We start from the raw sequence: 16,050 nt of genomic DNA, 5'->3' as shown, positions 1-16,050 counted from the left end.
GGGAGAGAGCCCGCCGTGCTAAGGCGGCAGGTCCCGATGTCCTCCGAAAGGGAAAGTATCCTAGATGCACTCAGTAGAAAGTATCTAATGTAACCCGACATATTTTTCCTCCTTAAGGCATGTTATGATTAGGATCGGCGCACTAATAAGTAGGTCTTAGTGCGAACCGTATATGCCACATTTGTTTTCTCATCGTGTCATCGCGCTTACAGTGTATTGTAATGTTTTCACACTATATTTAATACTATGTTTGTCGTCGTTCGCACCCCATACTCACGTAAAATGCTGCGAGTGCTAATTACTGATTTTTTATTCTCCAACTATTACATAGCCTACTCCAAATTTAAATTTCAATTTTTCTTAAAGCCCTTTTTTATTTCTTGAATTACACAAAAATTACATTTTTAGAGAAGAAAATACCCTAACTGCCTCCTGAGAGGACGGTTAGCCCCCTTGCCGCCCTCCTAACCACCCTCTCAGAGAGCTGCAGACACCTAGTTTTGCAATTTCTCCTGCGGAGAATCTATTTATTTATTTATTTTTTTAATAAAAAAATAAAATAATAAAAAAATCTGCGCGGTTCGCGCGTTGAGGCAGGCCGGAGTCCAAGCGGCACGGGGGAGCGTGAGCAAGCCGGCGGATGAGATCGAAGCCCAGCCGAGCGTTAGTTTTCGAGTTTTTTATTTTTATATTTTTTAACATAAAAAATTAATTAAATATATATCAGATGAAAATATTTAAAAAATACATGACTACAGCTCTCTCATTGAACAGTTAGACTGAGGGCGGTAAGCTGCCATGGTGGCCACCCTGTGATCTGGAGGTTAGCCCCAGGGGAACAGTACTAGCAAGAAGTAGTGTTTACGGCTCCAATTTTCAATCTCGTATTCTCTATTTAAAATAGTTATCTTCTGTTGCTCCAAAAATTCTTATTTTTTTTACTTGTTTCATAATTCATGTACAACCTATTTTAATTGTATTCACTCAAAAAGCCTATGTAAAATTTAAACTAAAATTCTAAAAAAAGTTATTTTTATAACTTCTAACAATTATTAGGGCCTCAAATAAACTTCCAAAAATCTGAGAAAATTCACTAATATACTTCTTATGTGATGTACTGATTTTTAAAATTATTTCTATCCCTAGATTATATGGTGACAATGTTAACATATGAATTTTTGTAAAATTATTTCCATCCTATAAATAAAAAATATTTCCATCCTATAAAAAAAATACAGTTGCTATATTTTCAATGGCTAAATTGTGTATATGTTTGAATTTTGTTTGAATTCAAATTTAATTAAAAGAAGAATATCACATGAAATGATAAAAATACATATAAATAGAGCATTACAAATAAACTCACATTTTCACCATATAATTTAGGGCTGAAAATAACTTTAGAAATTAGTACATCACATAATAAGAATATTAGTGAATTTTGTCAGATTTTTAAAATTTTGTTTGAGACCCTAACAGTTGTTACAAGTTATAAAAATAGCCATTTTTAGAATTTTTGTTTAAATTTTATATAGGCTTTTGGTGTGAATCTAATTAAAATGGGTTGTATATGGATTATGAAACACGTACAATTTTTTTTAGAATTTTTAGTGCAACAGAAGATAACTATTTTAAATAGAAAATACGAGATGAAAATTGGAGCCATGAACAGTACTTCTTGCGAGTAGGGCGGTAACGGGGGGTAGCTTACCGGGTCTAATCGTTCTATGAGTGGACGGTAGGCGTCTATTTATATAAATTTTTTCATCTAATATCTATTTATTTAATTTTTATGGTAAAAAATATAAAAATAAAAAACTCTTAGTTTTCCATGTCCGTTGAAGAACAAAATGGTGAGGGCTTTTCTATATTTATATTTCGAAAATAAAAAATTTAAATTTTTTTAAAAAATAAATAAAATGGTTACCCTTCCAATTGATGGTAGATTAAAAATAAACTCCAAAATTACAATTTTTATTAAATTAATATTACTTTTAAAAAAAACTCATGAAATAGTTGGGTCAGCAGAAAGCCCCTGACAAGCAGGGCTGCCCTACAAAAGATCTGACTTCTCCATGTCACCTCCCCTCGCACAGTGCTTCCCGACCCAGTCACACCCACTAAGAGCAACTTCAACTGAATTGCTATTTGCCTCTCTACCCTATTATTTAGCGAAGAGACGCAGAAAAACGCATCTAACCGATTTGCTACTCCTATCGCTACTTTTGTCGTTCTCGCTATCTCGTCTCTCCCCTATGCCATAGAAGGACTACCTCTCGCCATCGACCAACGACCGTAGGAAGTTGCCCCCTTCCTGCCACCGTGAGCCCCGTCGCCCGAGGAACCTATATGCAGCTGTTGAGTGGTCAAAATGTTGGTGACAGCCAATTTTGAGGTGACAGCCAACTTGCAAGTCCACCTGAGAAACAAGGATGTGAGGAAGTGCAAGTTATGGAACCTATACCACCTGTGAAACCAAGCAAGAAAAGAAAAAAAAATAGTGAAAAGGAGGATGTTCTTTTGGTGTCAGCATGGCTAGAAATTGGTATGGATGTTGTTCACGGCAATGGACAATCTTGTAGTACATATTGGTAAAGGATTCATGAGTATTTCTATGAGCATAAGGACTTTGAATCAGATCATTCTTCCAACTCTATGATACACCGTTGGTCCACCATATAAGAGAGTGTTAACAGATTTTGTGTATGGTATGCTCAGATTCAAAATAGGAGGCAGAGCGAGGTGTTCAAGTAAGATAAGATATAAATGTTGTTTCTTTAGTTTAGTTGTAACCGTATATGTTGCTAGTATGTTTGACAACACATATTTACTTGTGCAGGTATTTTAGGCATGTGAATTGTACAAAGCAAAAGATAAGGATGGCAGATCGTTCGGTTTGTTGCATTGTTGGAATATCTGGCAGCAAAACAAGATGAGTATGTTTATCCCAGAAACGGGCTGGTCCACAAACTATGGCAAAACGAGATTTTAGAACACCAAAGACTCGTTCCATATCCTTTCTAACTGCTTCCTGTGCCTTGACAAAATATTTTCTCTTATTAACTCTTGGTGATGATATGCTTCGTAAATATGGCCCATTGAGGATAGATTTCGTTTACAAGGTAATACCGTATTGTATAATTATAACTATTGATGGTGTAATTAACTTCCGGAGCTTCTCCTTCGGCTAACTTTGCAAAAAAAATGCGAACGGTGAAAAACTTTGATATCATTTTGAGACCCTGATAAACCAAAAAAAAAAACATGCCAAATCCAAAGATGTTTAGAAGCAACAACTTCTAGAATGATTGTGGGCTCGTGTACATAGCCGGTATACTGACCTTGCCATGTTGCAGGACAGTTTTTCCACTTCCAATACATACAATCTATGCTACCAAGCATTCCGGAGAAACCTATTTGCTCTCCAATTGCAATTATCCTAACATTGTCATTCTCATTTGGAGATCTCAGATACTCATCTCCAAAGACTTCAATAATAGCTCTGACACACATTTTCAGACTCTCTATAGCAGTACTTTCACCAATACGAACATACTGATCAGTATGGTCTGTTGTTACTCCATAAGCTATCATGATGAATGCTGCAGTAATCTTCTGCAAAGCAGATAATCCAAGGAATCCACTTCTATCTCTTTTTTCATAAAATAATCATCATGTTGCTCGACAGCTTGAACAATGTGAAGAAATAGAGAACAACCCATTCTAAACCTGACCGAAGAAAGAACAATGAATAAACATGCATGAAGAAAGAGTATGAATTAACAGAAAAGACAAAAAAAAAAGGTTAACTGCAAACTTGCGCCGAAAGAAAGTTGGACCGTAGGTAGGAGCATCCGAAAATAGTCGTTGTACAACCTCTAATACCCTGCTTCTCTGCCGCGGTGAATGTATTGACGTCTAGGCACAGAACCGTCAGGTCATGGAGCATTCATAAGCTGATATTGTGTGTGTGCTTGGTATAGTATAGCAAGCATGAGTTCGTCGTCGTTATCGTCTAAGGGAAATCGATGATTCTTTTTGGAGTTACAAAGAAGAAAGAGCAAGAGCAATAACTTGATGTAGCAACTAGATGAATGAACATGTATATATAGAGGTGGAAAACTAGCTATTAAAATATAGTCGTTAGAAATTTAGCTGTTGGAATATAGCCATTGAAAATTAGCCATTAGAATATAATCGTTCAACAAATAGCCGTTGAAAAAATAGCCGTTCAAAATAACACTATTTAAAATATACGATTATTAGTTAGTTATAAGATAATAATAAAATACAGCTGATTGATATATAGGGATGTGAATTTAAGATATCGATTGAAACACGATAAGTAGTAGAAAGGAGAATATAAGTAGTGAGCTCCCTACTCAGATAAATTGGGAGGGAAAATAGTAACTCAATTGAAATAAACAGTAGAAAGGAGAATATAAGTAGTGAGCTCTGTAATCAGAAACCTAGGGAGGGAAAAATAGTAACTCGGTTAGAGTTGCTCTAACGCCGCGGACAACGCCACAACGCTACCGGGAAAGAGGGAGAGAAAAAAAAAATCCGATCCAGACTCACCACCGAACAGCAGCTGCGAGGAAAACCAAGTCCAAATCCGCTCGTCTCCTCTTGAGGTTGAAGCCACTCCGCCGTCTCCGCATCCCTCCCCACAACCGAGCAGGAACTCCCCCGAGCGCGAGCGGCTCCAGAAGCGTCAGGGACGGGCGAGCTCGCGGCTCCTCCCGAATATAGAAGCCGCGCGGCGCAGGACGTGGAGACGGACGCACGCGGAGCGCGCCCCCCGGGAGCGGACGCGCGTGGTGTGGCGTTGGAAGGATCGATGGGTTACCTGCCGTCCCTGGGCAGCAAGGCGGCGCACTTCGTGTCCGACCTCACCACCGTCATCCTCAACCCCATCTCCGAGCGCGAGACCTCCCACCTCCCCGTGAGACCCCGGATCCCCCTCCCTCCCTCGTGTGGACGATCTGGTCCGGTTTTGAATTTGGGTGTCGCTCGCGTTCTCGATTCTCGCGATTGGGCGAGTCTGGCAGAGATATTTGCATGGTTTGGAGTGATTTCGCAGCTGGGGCGTGCTATTGTTAGGGTCTGGTGTGCAATTCCTGGGTTTTTTAAGGCTGTTCGCTGTTGCGTGCTGCTAATTAGGACCTGCTTTGATTGGTGGAAACTGTAGGTAGCCTGTTTAGTTCATGCAGAGGATTTGCCTTTTCGGGGATGAGTTTGGGCGGAACTGGGAGGTCCATGACAAATAGGGCTCTTTACTTGGTTGGGCAATTTTGTGTTAGGTTTATTCTTAGTGTTCGGATGCCCTTTTTGTTTCGAGAGCACAGTGAACTAGGTTGATTTCGTCAATGTGTCTTGCGTTTCCTGTGTTCATGTCACGCTGGAAACTTCTGATGGAACCTGAGTTCTATGCAGTGTTGGTTGTCAACTGCAGTGATCGACTGATAGTTGTAGCTGCAATGGTGAAGTTATTCGGGCGATCGTTTGAAAGCTTTTCAGTGCTACATTCTTTGTCTTTCATGTTGTAACCTGTTGCATTCAGCTAAATTTTAAGGGTGGTTTCTATACGTATGTTTGGTTCCAGTTAGTACCAGCACTTACTGCGATTCATTCCAACCACCAGCCTGTGTTCTGGAAAGTTTACATTTCAATTTCTTTGGATTTTGCAGGAGGTAGAAGAAGTGGTGGAAAATTCAGAGAATGATAAAGATTCTGAGCACAGTTCTGACGTTCTTGATGGCCCTGACACATCTTCCTTTAGAGCATTCTTGATCTCATTTTTGTCGTCATCTAGCTCTAATAACGATTCAATGGAGATAATTCCTGAGCAGAATGGGAATATTGGATACCCAACTTTAACACCAGTGGGGAAGGGAAACAAGGGAAGGACAGGGCTGCTGAGTAGAGGAAAGCATTCCATTGGAAAAATCATTAACAAGGCGGTTAGGATTGGTGGTTTCAAACAAACTGCTGAGCCTAAAATGGGCAGGGAGACAGTAAATCATACTGAATCAGTAGCACCTGTATTGGAGCTTGAGGAATCAACGGAAGTTGCTTCCGTCAGTAATTTGCCAACTATGTCAGAGCCATCTGTTCTTTTGTCAGAAATGATGCGATCAATTCTTTACACCTCTCTCCCTGTTCTTGCCCAGGGAAGGAACTGGGTCTTGCTATACAGGTTCAAAACATGTCTGTTTCTGCTGTTGTGACTTAAGATCATGTGTGTCCACTGCTATCTCATGTTTATGTTCACAACTGTGCAGCACATGGAGGCATGGCATATCTTTATCTACTTTATATAGGAGGAGCATGCTTTGCCCTGGTTACTCACTTTTGGTATGTTAATGTTTCCTAAGCAGCTCAATGCTGTTCTGTTTGTTATCACTCCACCATTCCTTGAAAGACGGCAGCCTGTTGTAGTGATCAGTATTATTATTATGTTGATCCAAACGGTGTGTTCATACTTAAATGATAGGTCTTATTTTACTCCAGTAAGTTGCTATATTCTTGGCAATGTGGATTTTTATGTCTCTCCATACTATCATCTCATATGATCTTAGGTCTCGTATGATCTTAGTTTTTTTTTTTGCCTACAGTTTCAAATTGTCAATTTTCCATTATTCATTTGTTGATGCATTATGTTATAGGCAGTTGGGGATCAAAATGGGGCAGTTTTTGGTGGTTTAGTTGAGGCTCCATTGCAACCAACCAGTGCAAAGAAGTATCAGGTTCCGACTACATATTCTAATAATTTCTTTTGTTACCTATTTACCTTATACTTATTATTTTGAAATTAATCTTGCAGGGGACCAATAATTGCTTTGTTTTCACTAATTTGCACAACCACCTTGCTATATATCGGCCAACCGGTAATATTCACTTTACGATCTTTGCACGAGAAAATCAAAATATGACGAAAAAAGAACAAAATCTTTCGCGATATATTCCATGCTTCCTAGCTACATGGCAACCAGCACTGCAGCGACTTTTTTTTGTGCCATTAGCATATTTTATGTGGGTTCTGATGAATCCGTTTGCTGCATATGTTATTATTAGGATCTATTTGCCTTATACCTACAGGCAGCAAAAGGATTGGCTCCCAAATGTGCATTCGTACTACATTTTGTTTGTATTGTCTTACGCTTCTAAGCTATTGAAAAATTGCTTATTGTAGGTGCTAATAACTATTTCACGGTGTGCTCCACTGACTATTTGGCACTGGGAGGAGGAGGTCATTTTGCACTTTATCTAGATGCAGACCTGTAATATCTTTCGCCCTCCTCTTTCTTATATCTATTTCGTACCTTTGACCGCTGTAGCTAAGTTACTGTTAATGGCCTTCACAACCTCACCTTTTATCTGCATTACTCTGCAGTTTGAGTGGTTCAAGTTCCAATTCGGAGACATTTAACAACCAGTGTCTATCGCATTCCCCAGACTTTGCAGTGAAAGAAGTTGAGGTATTTAAAATACTGAAGCAGTGTGTTCTGTCTTTTTCACTGGTGTACGTTATTACAGCCATATGATCACGAAGCTTCATGTTGAATGTAGCAACTTGCAACTGTAATTGGTATCTTAACTGCTTAACTCAAGAAATTGGAGTATCTGGGTTTGGGGGTCTTGCAACTGAAATAATATCAGTTTAGTTGGGATTTCTTAGCATTGTAAGATCCATCAACAAATTGAAACAGAGGTTTGCAAGTCCATAAAGATTGTCATTTGTGTGGACATCCACATGTTCAGCAAATTAGTTAGAGAGATATTTGACTGTTGTTTTCTTGTGTAATGCAGCTGTGGGGCTTCGTCTATCCTTCGAAGTACGAGGAGATGCTCACACTATGCCAGACCGACAAACCAGGAATTTGTCGATGGTGATCGTTCGTTAGTCAGTTTGAGCTGCCAAACATACACATGTTACATCTGTACAGTTTTAGTAGGCTTTGCAAGATATTTTGTGCGCAGGACCCAAGTAGGAGTACTGGGGACTTGCTTTTCTCAAGCGAGTTTGCTCAGATTTGTAAATACTGTAATTTTCTTGCTACCAGTTAGCGAAACATGGACGTACTGGTTGTTGCTTCATTGTTGTCATTCCAAGGTAAACTGTCAAAGGCATATCATGACTTAAGGCAGGGCTTATAGAACTAGGTTCGACCGGTTTTCTGAACACCACGGGTATTGGGAAAAAATGAATTGGTCGAGCCCCTTCTAAAGTCCTAATTCACACTGTCGGCTATTGCCAGTTTAGGTCAAACCGGTGCGTATCGGAAATTCTGAAGTGGTTATGCACCCCTCCTGGTTCACTCCCTTACGCTTCTATCACCAGTTCAGTAGAAACGTGCATATGTGCCTAGCTGTCAACTACCAAATTCAGATTCAAATTCAAATTTAGCAAATGAATCTGGACCGGTTTGGGGGGTTGGAAACTGGCCATGTTCCGGTTTTGCTCACCAGGTGGCCAATACAATGCTCAGGACCACCTGACCTGCATATCCATTTTTTATGGATTCCAATGCAAAATCACATATAAAACTAAAATATAGTGCATTTATTAACCATTCTAAAGCTGACATTTAGTTGTTAAACCAACATGAAGCGGAAAATCGAACAAATTATATCATTTAACATAACCAAACCGCAGTAGTCTATAACCAAATGGACAAATGACAAATCCTGCAGTAGTATCGTTTGATCAGAGTTGCTCGCATGATCCGCACATGTAAAACTGCAACTGCATTGAAGGACAACTTGATCATAGTACAAAATGAGGCACTGGTTGTCCTCACGAAATAAGTGAAGAACATAAACGGCACCAATGGACAGTCATTAACAAAGCTTTTATTTCAAAGTAGCAAATCGACAGATCGAACAGCCTAGTGAACCCACCAGTTAAAAAGCTGCAAGTGGTTTCGCAAACTAGAACAAAAATATTAAAGAGACTAATCAAATACATCACTGATATAGAGTCACTCTTCGGCCAGTCTGGTAGTACCTGGTGATCAAGCAGCCTGGGAATAAAAACGAAAGCCACTTGACTCAGCGCAAACCCTCAAATCTCACAGGGTGGTAAGTAACGGAGAAGAGTAGCTAATTACCTATACAAGAAAGAAATATCTACAGCACTAAGTTGGCGTCTGCCTACCGTCATTTTATTGCTTTTGTTCAACTGAGAAAATGCTAAAATTAACCGATTATTTCCTGTCATAATGGGATGTTTCCTATCACTTGAAGTATGACGCCATGTACAGCCTTACTCCAATGTCCACCGCACAATCCTCACCACCAGTTGCATGAAGAACCACAGGAATGTCGCTCAGGTAATGCATCACCAGGGGCAGGATAGCTGGGGCAGCCTGAGCTTTCACTGCGCCGTCACTCAGCAAAACTGACTTGGCAGTGTGGCCGCCAGCTTCTGTTGCTCCTGATTCTTCATCTTCTTCAGATAACATTGACTCTGAAGGGTTCACCAGCATCACGACTTCCTCGATTGCCCTGCACTTCACCTGAGTTCCTCTCCTTTGAGAAGGCTTGTTCCTGCATGCATCAAGCACCAACGTTCCAGTCGCTTCCAACCACTCAACAGATAAGCCCTCAACTTCATCATAATATATCCTCCGTTCCATCTGCATCATAAAATCACATTAAGGTGAGTGAAGAAGCAAAATGAAGCAGGTGCTTCAATTAAAGGAGGTCAGAAAATTCATACCGCAAGCTTGGGCACATAAACTGACATGAATCTTGGTCCAAGCCCCAGAACTCTAGCATTGCAGACCACGATCTGCAAAAATAAAAACAACATTACTTCAAAATAAAGCTTACATTAAAAAAACTTGTTGGGAAGCTAGAAATGATGATGCGCCATGTTTTACCTCTTTGTTCCTTATCAGAGCCCACATGTAGAGCTTCTGTCCAGCTTCTTCTGCACGACGACCAGCCCACTTTCTTTCATTACAGTGTTCAGCAACCACTCGAAGATTTTCAGAGGAAGGGACCTTAAACTTCTTAGCTGCAGCAGAAAGTGCTTTTTTCCCTTCTTCAGATTCAGCGGCATCCTTACTAAATTGGAGGCCTGTAAAACATCTGTCCATCATTTCACAAGATGCTGCTTTCACTCCATTCTGGCCTGTGGAAGATTTCTTTTGCTTCAGATACACTTGTTCAGCCTCAATTACCGCATTCAGCATCCTGTGAACAATTATATCAGGATATCTTCGAAGCGGTGAAGTGAAGTGTGTGTATAAAGGGACAGACAACGCATAATGAGCCCAATCATCCTTCCTACTTATCAGGTCCCCTGTGCAAAAGTATTCTGCTGACTGCATTTGCTTTGACGCATAAAACATGAGAATATCAAACAGAACAAGATCATCTTGCAACTTTTCCTTTATTCGAGAAAGTGAAAGGTTAAGTTGACCAGATGATGAAGCATCCAATTCAAAACCATTCTTAGCACAAAACGCCTCAAACTCTCTGAACTTCCGCAAATTAGGTTCAGGGTGCCTACGAAGTAGGGCGCAATCAGGGTATGCATTAGATATAACTTCTGCAGCTGACACATTCGCCAACAACATTAGCTCCTCGACAATGAAGCATGCATCATTCCTCACAGAGCGATAGCTATCACATGGTGCCCCAGCTTCATCAAACAAGACCATAAGCTTTGCAGTGTCAAGAGAAAGAGCTCCACCCTTGAATCTAATTTCCTTCAGATTTTGTGAGACCTCGTATAGGCATGCAAGGGACTCAATAACATCCTCTTGCTCAAATATACCATGTACTTGAAGAGAAGAAACAGCAGATCTAGACTGACTGGAGTCACTACAAATCAAATCCTGCACAAGGTCATATGACAGCTTGCAGCATGAAAAGATTATGCTTCGACCAATCCAACGACTAATTATGTTCCCATGAGGATCAATGTCCCAAATAATTGAAAAGGCAAGCCTGTCTACACCTGGATTAAGAGAAACCAGCTCTTCTGAAAGTCTCGAAGGCAACATTGATATTTTACGCCGCAAGGTGTAAACACTAGTAGATCGACTCTGAGCTTCAGCATCTAACACAGTCTCTGGATGGACAAAGTAAGAAACATCTGCAATGTGAACCCCAATACGGACAATTCCTCCTGGAAGTGTCTCAATTGATATAGCATCATCAAGATCAGAAGCAGTAGGAGGGTCTATTGTAAAGGTCAAGACATTTCTCAAGTCCTTTCTTGCATCAAGTTCTTCCTGAGGAATCATCCAACAAATGTCAGGAAGGCATGCCATGGACTCGGGAGAAAACTCAGGATCAGGTATTGCATTCTCAAATAATATAGCATCCATGTGTGTTTTAACATGTCCACCCTTCCCCAAGAACTGTATGATATGAGCACAGGGAAAGGGACTTTCCTCATTCCATTCATCAATTCGTGCAGCAACCAATTCCTTCTCTATAGCTGCATCACCTTCTTTGAGGCTCTGTCTAACACAATCTGGCAAAGCGCTAACGCTAACAACCATCTGAGGGAATTTGGGGTCAGTAGGCAAGAGAAGAATCAAGCCTGTAAAATCTGATTGTGCTCTGTGGTTCATCCTCTTTACACTCATCTGAGTTTTCTGTTGCTCCCCATCTGGGAACTCTGAGAAAGGAGCAAGGAAACCTACAACAGCATCACGGCGCGGGGACTTCTTTATGACTGATAATACTTTCCCAGTAGGACGTCTGCTTGGGCGAGAGTATATCATGGCACAGATCCTTTGTAATGCTCTTGCAGCTTCACTCTTTCCATCATTCAAGTCTCTCTTGTAACTTTCTGGGACAGTAGCATTCCCATTTTCACACTTAACAGCTTGACTAAAACCACTGTTCTTGTGATGGAGATGCATCCTGTCCAAAACAGGCACACCATTACTGCAATTTTCAAACCTGCAGCTGACATCTGCCTGTCCTTTCTTCCAACCATGATTCCCATTTGTTTCACCAACCTCGTGAACCACAGAATCTCCTCCCATCAGAGGGTTGCATGCAACATTCGGTCCTTTCATTCTGGTCCAGTAAACAACAGGATCCAGTGTAATAGCAACAAGATCACCTTCAACCTGCAATGTAGTTCATAAGATAACTTGATGTTGCAAGTTCAAGAATCCATGTAACGTGGATACATAAATGTTATAGGCACAGCTAGTGAGCAGAATGGTACAGGCACCGGAGGTGAGCAGAACTCAACCACATATACCAAATCATATGTTAAACACATAAAGATCCAAAAAAAAAAATGCTGAGAGAGGTATACATATCACCTAAAATATCTATAGCATTAGTTTTTTCTACTATAGAACACATACTTCAAGGATGCTTTGTTAGGATTATTGGCAAAGAAACATACAAGACACTTGCATACAAGACGAAAGATAAAATTTGCCGAAGGAAAGGATGAACAAGAGCACTGCATCTAACCAGAACACTTTAAAACCCAACAAAAAATGATCATTAGGTAAAACTAACTTTTAAATTATAATGCAGCTTTGTTTGAATCATTTTCAAAAGCAAAAGCTATTGAGGTAATCCACAAACTCAGAAATTCAGGTCGTCATATGTTATTCCAAGGGAATACCATGCTGGCTGCAGTCCTGACTAAGTTCAACATGAAGTACTAAAGCAATTTTAAGACACATCAAGAGCATAAAAGGTAAATGTGCTTCAACAAATTATGAGGGGGGCAAGCTAGTCATATTTTCTGTGACTACTGCGTAGAAGTCATAGATTATCAGCACTAACTGAGATGCCCAATCCTGCGACACGGCAAAAACTTGAGAGTTAATAATGCTACATCACAAGAAAGAAAGCCATAACAATGTTGCACATAATTTTGTCCTGAGGCTCCTTTCATGCCAGAATGACAATAACTGGTGTTTCCTGACTCCTTGCAAAGTAACTAACAACACACAGTTTCCAGCTCTTTATATGCCTAGTCAGTTAACGAGACACATACACGAGCTTAACGTGACATACAGCCTTGCATTATCCAGTAACTACTAATATGTCCTTATGGGGCACCTTTGTAATACACTCAATCAGTTATTGCAGCGTGCATGCAGACCTGAACTTACCGCTCTGTTTTGTGCCAACCCTGTAATGAGAATATCCACCGGGATGCCATCAATCGTGCAGTACGCCTACAAAATCATACGATTCAAACGTTACAACACAGTTGGAGGAGAACAGTATAATAGTAATCAAACTACAGAGCAGCCCGCGCTTGCCTCGTTTCGGTTGTGTGCATTCACACGGAACTTCCCCACAAACACATTCCCTCTCTGCGTGGCAAAGGCAACAAATCAGTGCATAAGTTAACGCAAAATCAATACCACGAAGCTGGAAACCTCCCATGGCACCAGCAAATACCTTGATGGCCTCCTCCACAGCCTGCTCAGGCAAGTGAGGCTGGAAGTACCGCCTCCCGGCAGCACCGCAGTCGACTCTCGCCACCGAAGCCTCCGGGCGGATCGGCGCAGGCAGCAGAGGGCAGGACTGGCTCGTCCCCGCTGTGGACGCCTCCACCTCGGCGGCGTCGAGCCGGGTGCCGCCCACGTACATGGGCGTCATCGATCTGCACGACCTCGGCCCCGCCGCGTCCGCGTCCGGGCCCTGTGGCGCGGCGACGGGGGCCGTGCCCCCCTGCTTGGGGCGGCGACGGTTCCTCCTCTTCTCCTTCTCTGCGTCCTCGGCCGCGGACGCCAGAGGCGGCAGCGGCGGGGCGGGGATAGGCACGGCGGCGGTGTGCTCCCCGGTGGCCCTCATGGCGGTGACTCGCGCTCGGGGATGGCGGGGGTTCTAGAAGGTAGAGCTCCGCCGCGGAACCCTAGATCTGGCGGCGTCCTTCGCTTCGTCGCTCTCCTCGACGACACCAATGGGAAAAAAATGAGGTGTCGTGGGGCGGGGAGAGGAGAAGGGAAGTGGAAGGAAGGGATAGAGAGGGGGATAGAGAGGCCGAGGAGGATGACGAGGAGGGGGGCGAGATGTTGCTTCGCGAAGCGCTGGGGGGTGGAGGAGGATGACGAGGAGGGAGAAAGAGAGGGGGATACGTGTTGGCGCCAGGGCCGGCGCTTGCGGGGCGAGGACGGCAGCGGGAGGGGGTGGTCGGCGGCGGGTGGGGTTGCCAGCGCGGCGACTATCGCCTTGCTTTCCGGCTTTTCCAAAGGGCCGTCGCTTTCACCCATGGGCTTTTCAGGTGTGCGTGCCTATTGTCCTGGTTGATCCTTTGCTTTCTTACGGTGGTAGCGTGGTGCCGATGGGCTATGGTGCGCTACACGGGTGCCCATGTGCGCGCACCGAATGGGCTCATCACTAAGTGCATCTCTAATATTTAAGGTCTCAACTAGGCTTAAGATATATCATATATATAGAGAGAGGATGATTTAATATTTGTTTGTGTTATGTTTGAAATCTAGGCCGAACTTTAAAGTAGATTTTACTAAAAAATAAAAAAATCTTCATGAGGGCTTCTGTTGATAGTAATTGGTAGGTGGTAGAGAAGAAAGGAGAATCAATATAGAAATAATATTTTATTGTTTCATGTCTGATTACAAACTTAAAAATTTGACATATCAATATAGACTTAAAGTTTCATCCTATAATATATAAGGTCGGACATTAAGACCATATTATTTTTCTTACAACACCTATTTGCACACCCTACAGCTGCTCCAATCGCTCCTCTCTTTTGACATGGGCGAAAAAAAAGTAGCTCGTGATATGCATGAGTGGCCAGGAACCGAGCGCTTAGTCGGTTTATAGAGAGTACCGTCATGCACCACCTCGTTCGGGCTTGAACCTAGATGTCCACCTCTTCTTTAAAAGAACTCCGGAGCACCTAGCTTTGTTTAAAAAAAAAAAAATACAACTACTCTTTTAGCACCTCGAGCTCGAGCACCTGCCAGTGCACACCGGACTTTAACACCTTGTAGATTTATGTGCTGCGTCGTACAACACGGATGATATCACAATGTTGATACGCGCGCGTGACGTCTCTGAAAATGTTTGCCATTGAGCACGTAGAGTTGTTTAACACAGTACAATGTACGTTCTTATTTCCTTTGTATCGTCTAACTTTCGATTGTCGTACCAACTGATACCGCATGCCCCAGTGAAATGTACTCCTGCATCGGGCACATGTGAATAGATTATAACAGTAATGTGGCCGAGCCAGAAAAATGACATGCATGGGTCAATATTGTATGTTCTGGAGTAAATTTTTTTGTATTTTTTCAATTAGTTTTGCATGAGTTCATGGACGCCTAGGGCTTGCCTTAGCTGTGGTGGGTCTGAATATGCCAATGACGGTTGATACATTTTTAGGTATTTTATGATGTGGTGGCATTGTTGCATTGTTGCATGGATGCTAGCGTCGGAATAAGTAGGTAACTATTTGGAAGTCGTGCTTTTGGTGAAGTTTAAGTGCATATGGCTTCACCTATCTTTTGTTATCTTTAGCTTTTGTTTCTGCTGTATAGTTTCTCTTTTAGTTGGGAGTTAATCAGTTTTTTATATCCTTCTAGATCTCTTTTGCTGTAAATTGTTAAACTTGTAATATGATTTGATTACTTGCTCTATATTAAGCTCGGTTATGATTGCTTATGTTGGAAAAGCATATACTTCAATCTTGGGTATAAAACACATGTCGGGACTACTGGAATGGTATTCTGAGTAATCTTTAAAGTTGTGATTTTGAATAATGATCTTCCTGATAATTAATTAGAATACTGTTTGGATGATTCCTCACATATTGGAGCTAGAGAGAATTTAGTACGAATTTTACAAGTTTCAACAAAGAAAATAAAAAAAGAAAAATGTCTAATGAACAATATAATCATGATACTCCGGGTTGAACTCAGACCCTTTGGGTTCCGGAGTCTCCGGGTGAACTTTTGGGTGGGGTTCCTCGAGTATTTTTGGCTAGGATCACCTGGAACCTCCGGGTGAGATCAGAAATACTGATTTTCGTCAGGGATCTCTCCAGCAATGATTTTGGCGACTTTTAGGGTATAG

The 16,050-nt window shown here is 41.7% G+C and overlaps 2 protein-coding genes across 3 annotated transcripts; one reads left to right on the top strand and one right to left on the bottom strand.

Annotated features, from left to right (window-relative positions):
* Nucleotides 1-4,517: 4,517 nt before the first annotated feature.
* On the top strand, nucleotides 4,518-8,100 carry LOC133921205 (uncharacterized). Of its 2 annotated transcripts, XR_009910235.1 has the most exons (9): nucleotides 4,518-4,945; nucleotides 5,691-6,199; nucleotides 6,285-6,357; nucleotides 6,669-6,749; nucleotides 6,827-6,890; nucleotides 7,196-7,283; nucleotides 7,397-7,481; nucleotides 7,573-7,714; nucleotides 7,813-8,100. XR_009910235.1 is itself a non-coding variant. In XM_062365991.1 (8 exons), exons 1-8 carry the CDS (start codon nucleotides 4,841-4,843, stop codon nucleotides 7,894-7,896), a joined length of 1,089 nt encoding a protein of 362 aa, XP_062221975.1. In that variant the 5' UTR covers nucleotides 4,521-4,840; the 3' UTR covers nucleotides 7,897-8,100. The 2 variants fall into 2 exon arrangements, 1 of the variants encoding a protein (XP_062221975.1); XM_062365991.1 differs by lacking the exon at nucleotides 7,573-7,714 and having other exon boundaries at nucleotides 4,521-4,945.
* Nucleotides 8,101-8,839: 739 nt separating this feature from the next.
* On the bottom strand, nucleotides 8,840-14,141 carry LOC133921203 (DIS3-like exonuclease 2). Its single transcript, XM_062365990.1, has 6 exons — nucleotides 13,408-14,141; nucleotides 13,266-13,319; nucleotides 13,113-13,178; nucleotides 9,888-12,101; nucleotides 9,725-9,796; nucleotides 8,840-9,641 (listed from the first exon to the last, which is right to left on the bottom strand). The coding sequence occupies exons 1-6, from the start codon at nucleotides 13,801-13,803 to the stop codon at nucleotides 9,240-9,242; spliced, it is 3,204 nt and encodes a 1,067-aa protein (XP_062221974.1). The 5' UTR covers nucleotides 13,804-14,141; the 3' UTR covers nucleotides 8,840-9,239.
* Between the last annotated feature and the right edge of the window lie 1,909 nt (nucleotides 14,142-16,050).

Source organism: Phragmites australis, chromosome 6, assembly GCF_958298935.1.
Source record: "Phragmites australis chromosome 6, lpPhrAust1.1, whole genome shotgun sequence".
NCBI lineage: Eukaryota > Viridiplantae > Streptophyta > Magnoliopsida > Poales > Poaceae > Phragmites > Phragmites australis.
The sequence above is the reverse complement of the archived record's forward strand: the minus strand, read 5'-3'. Positions and strand labels throughout refer to the sequence as shown.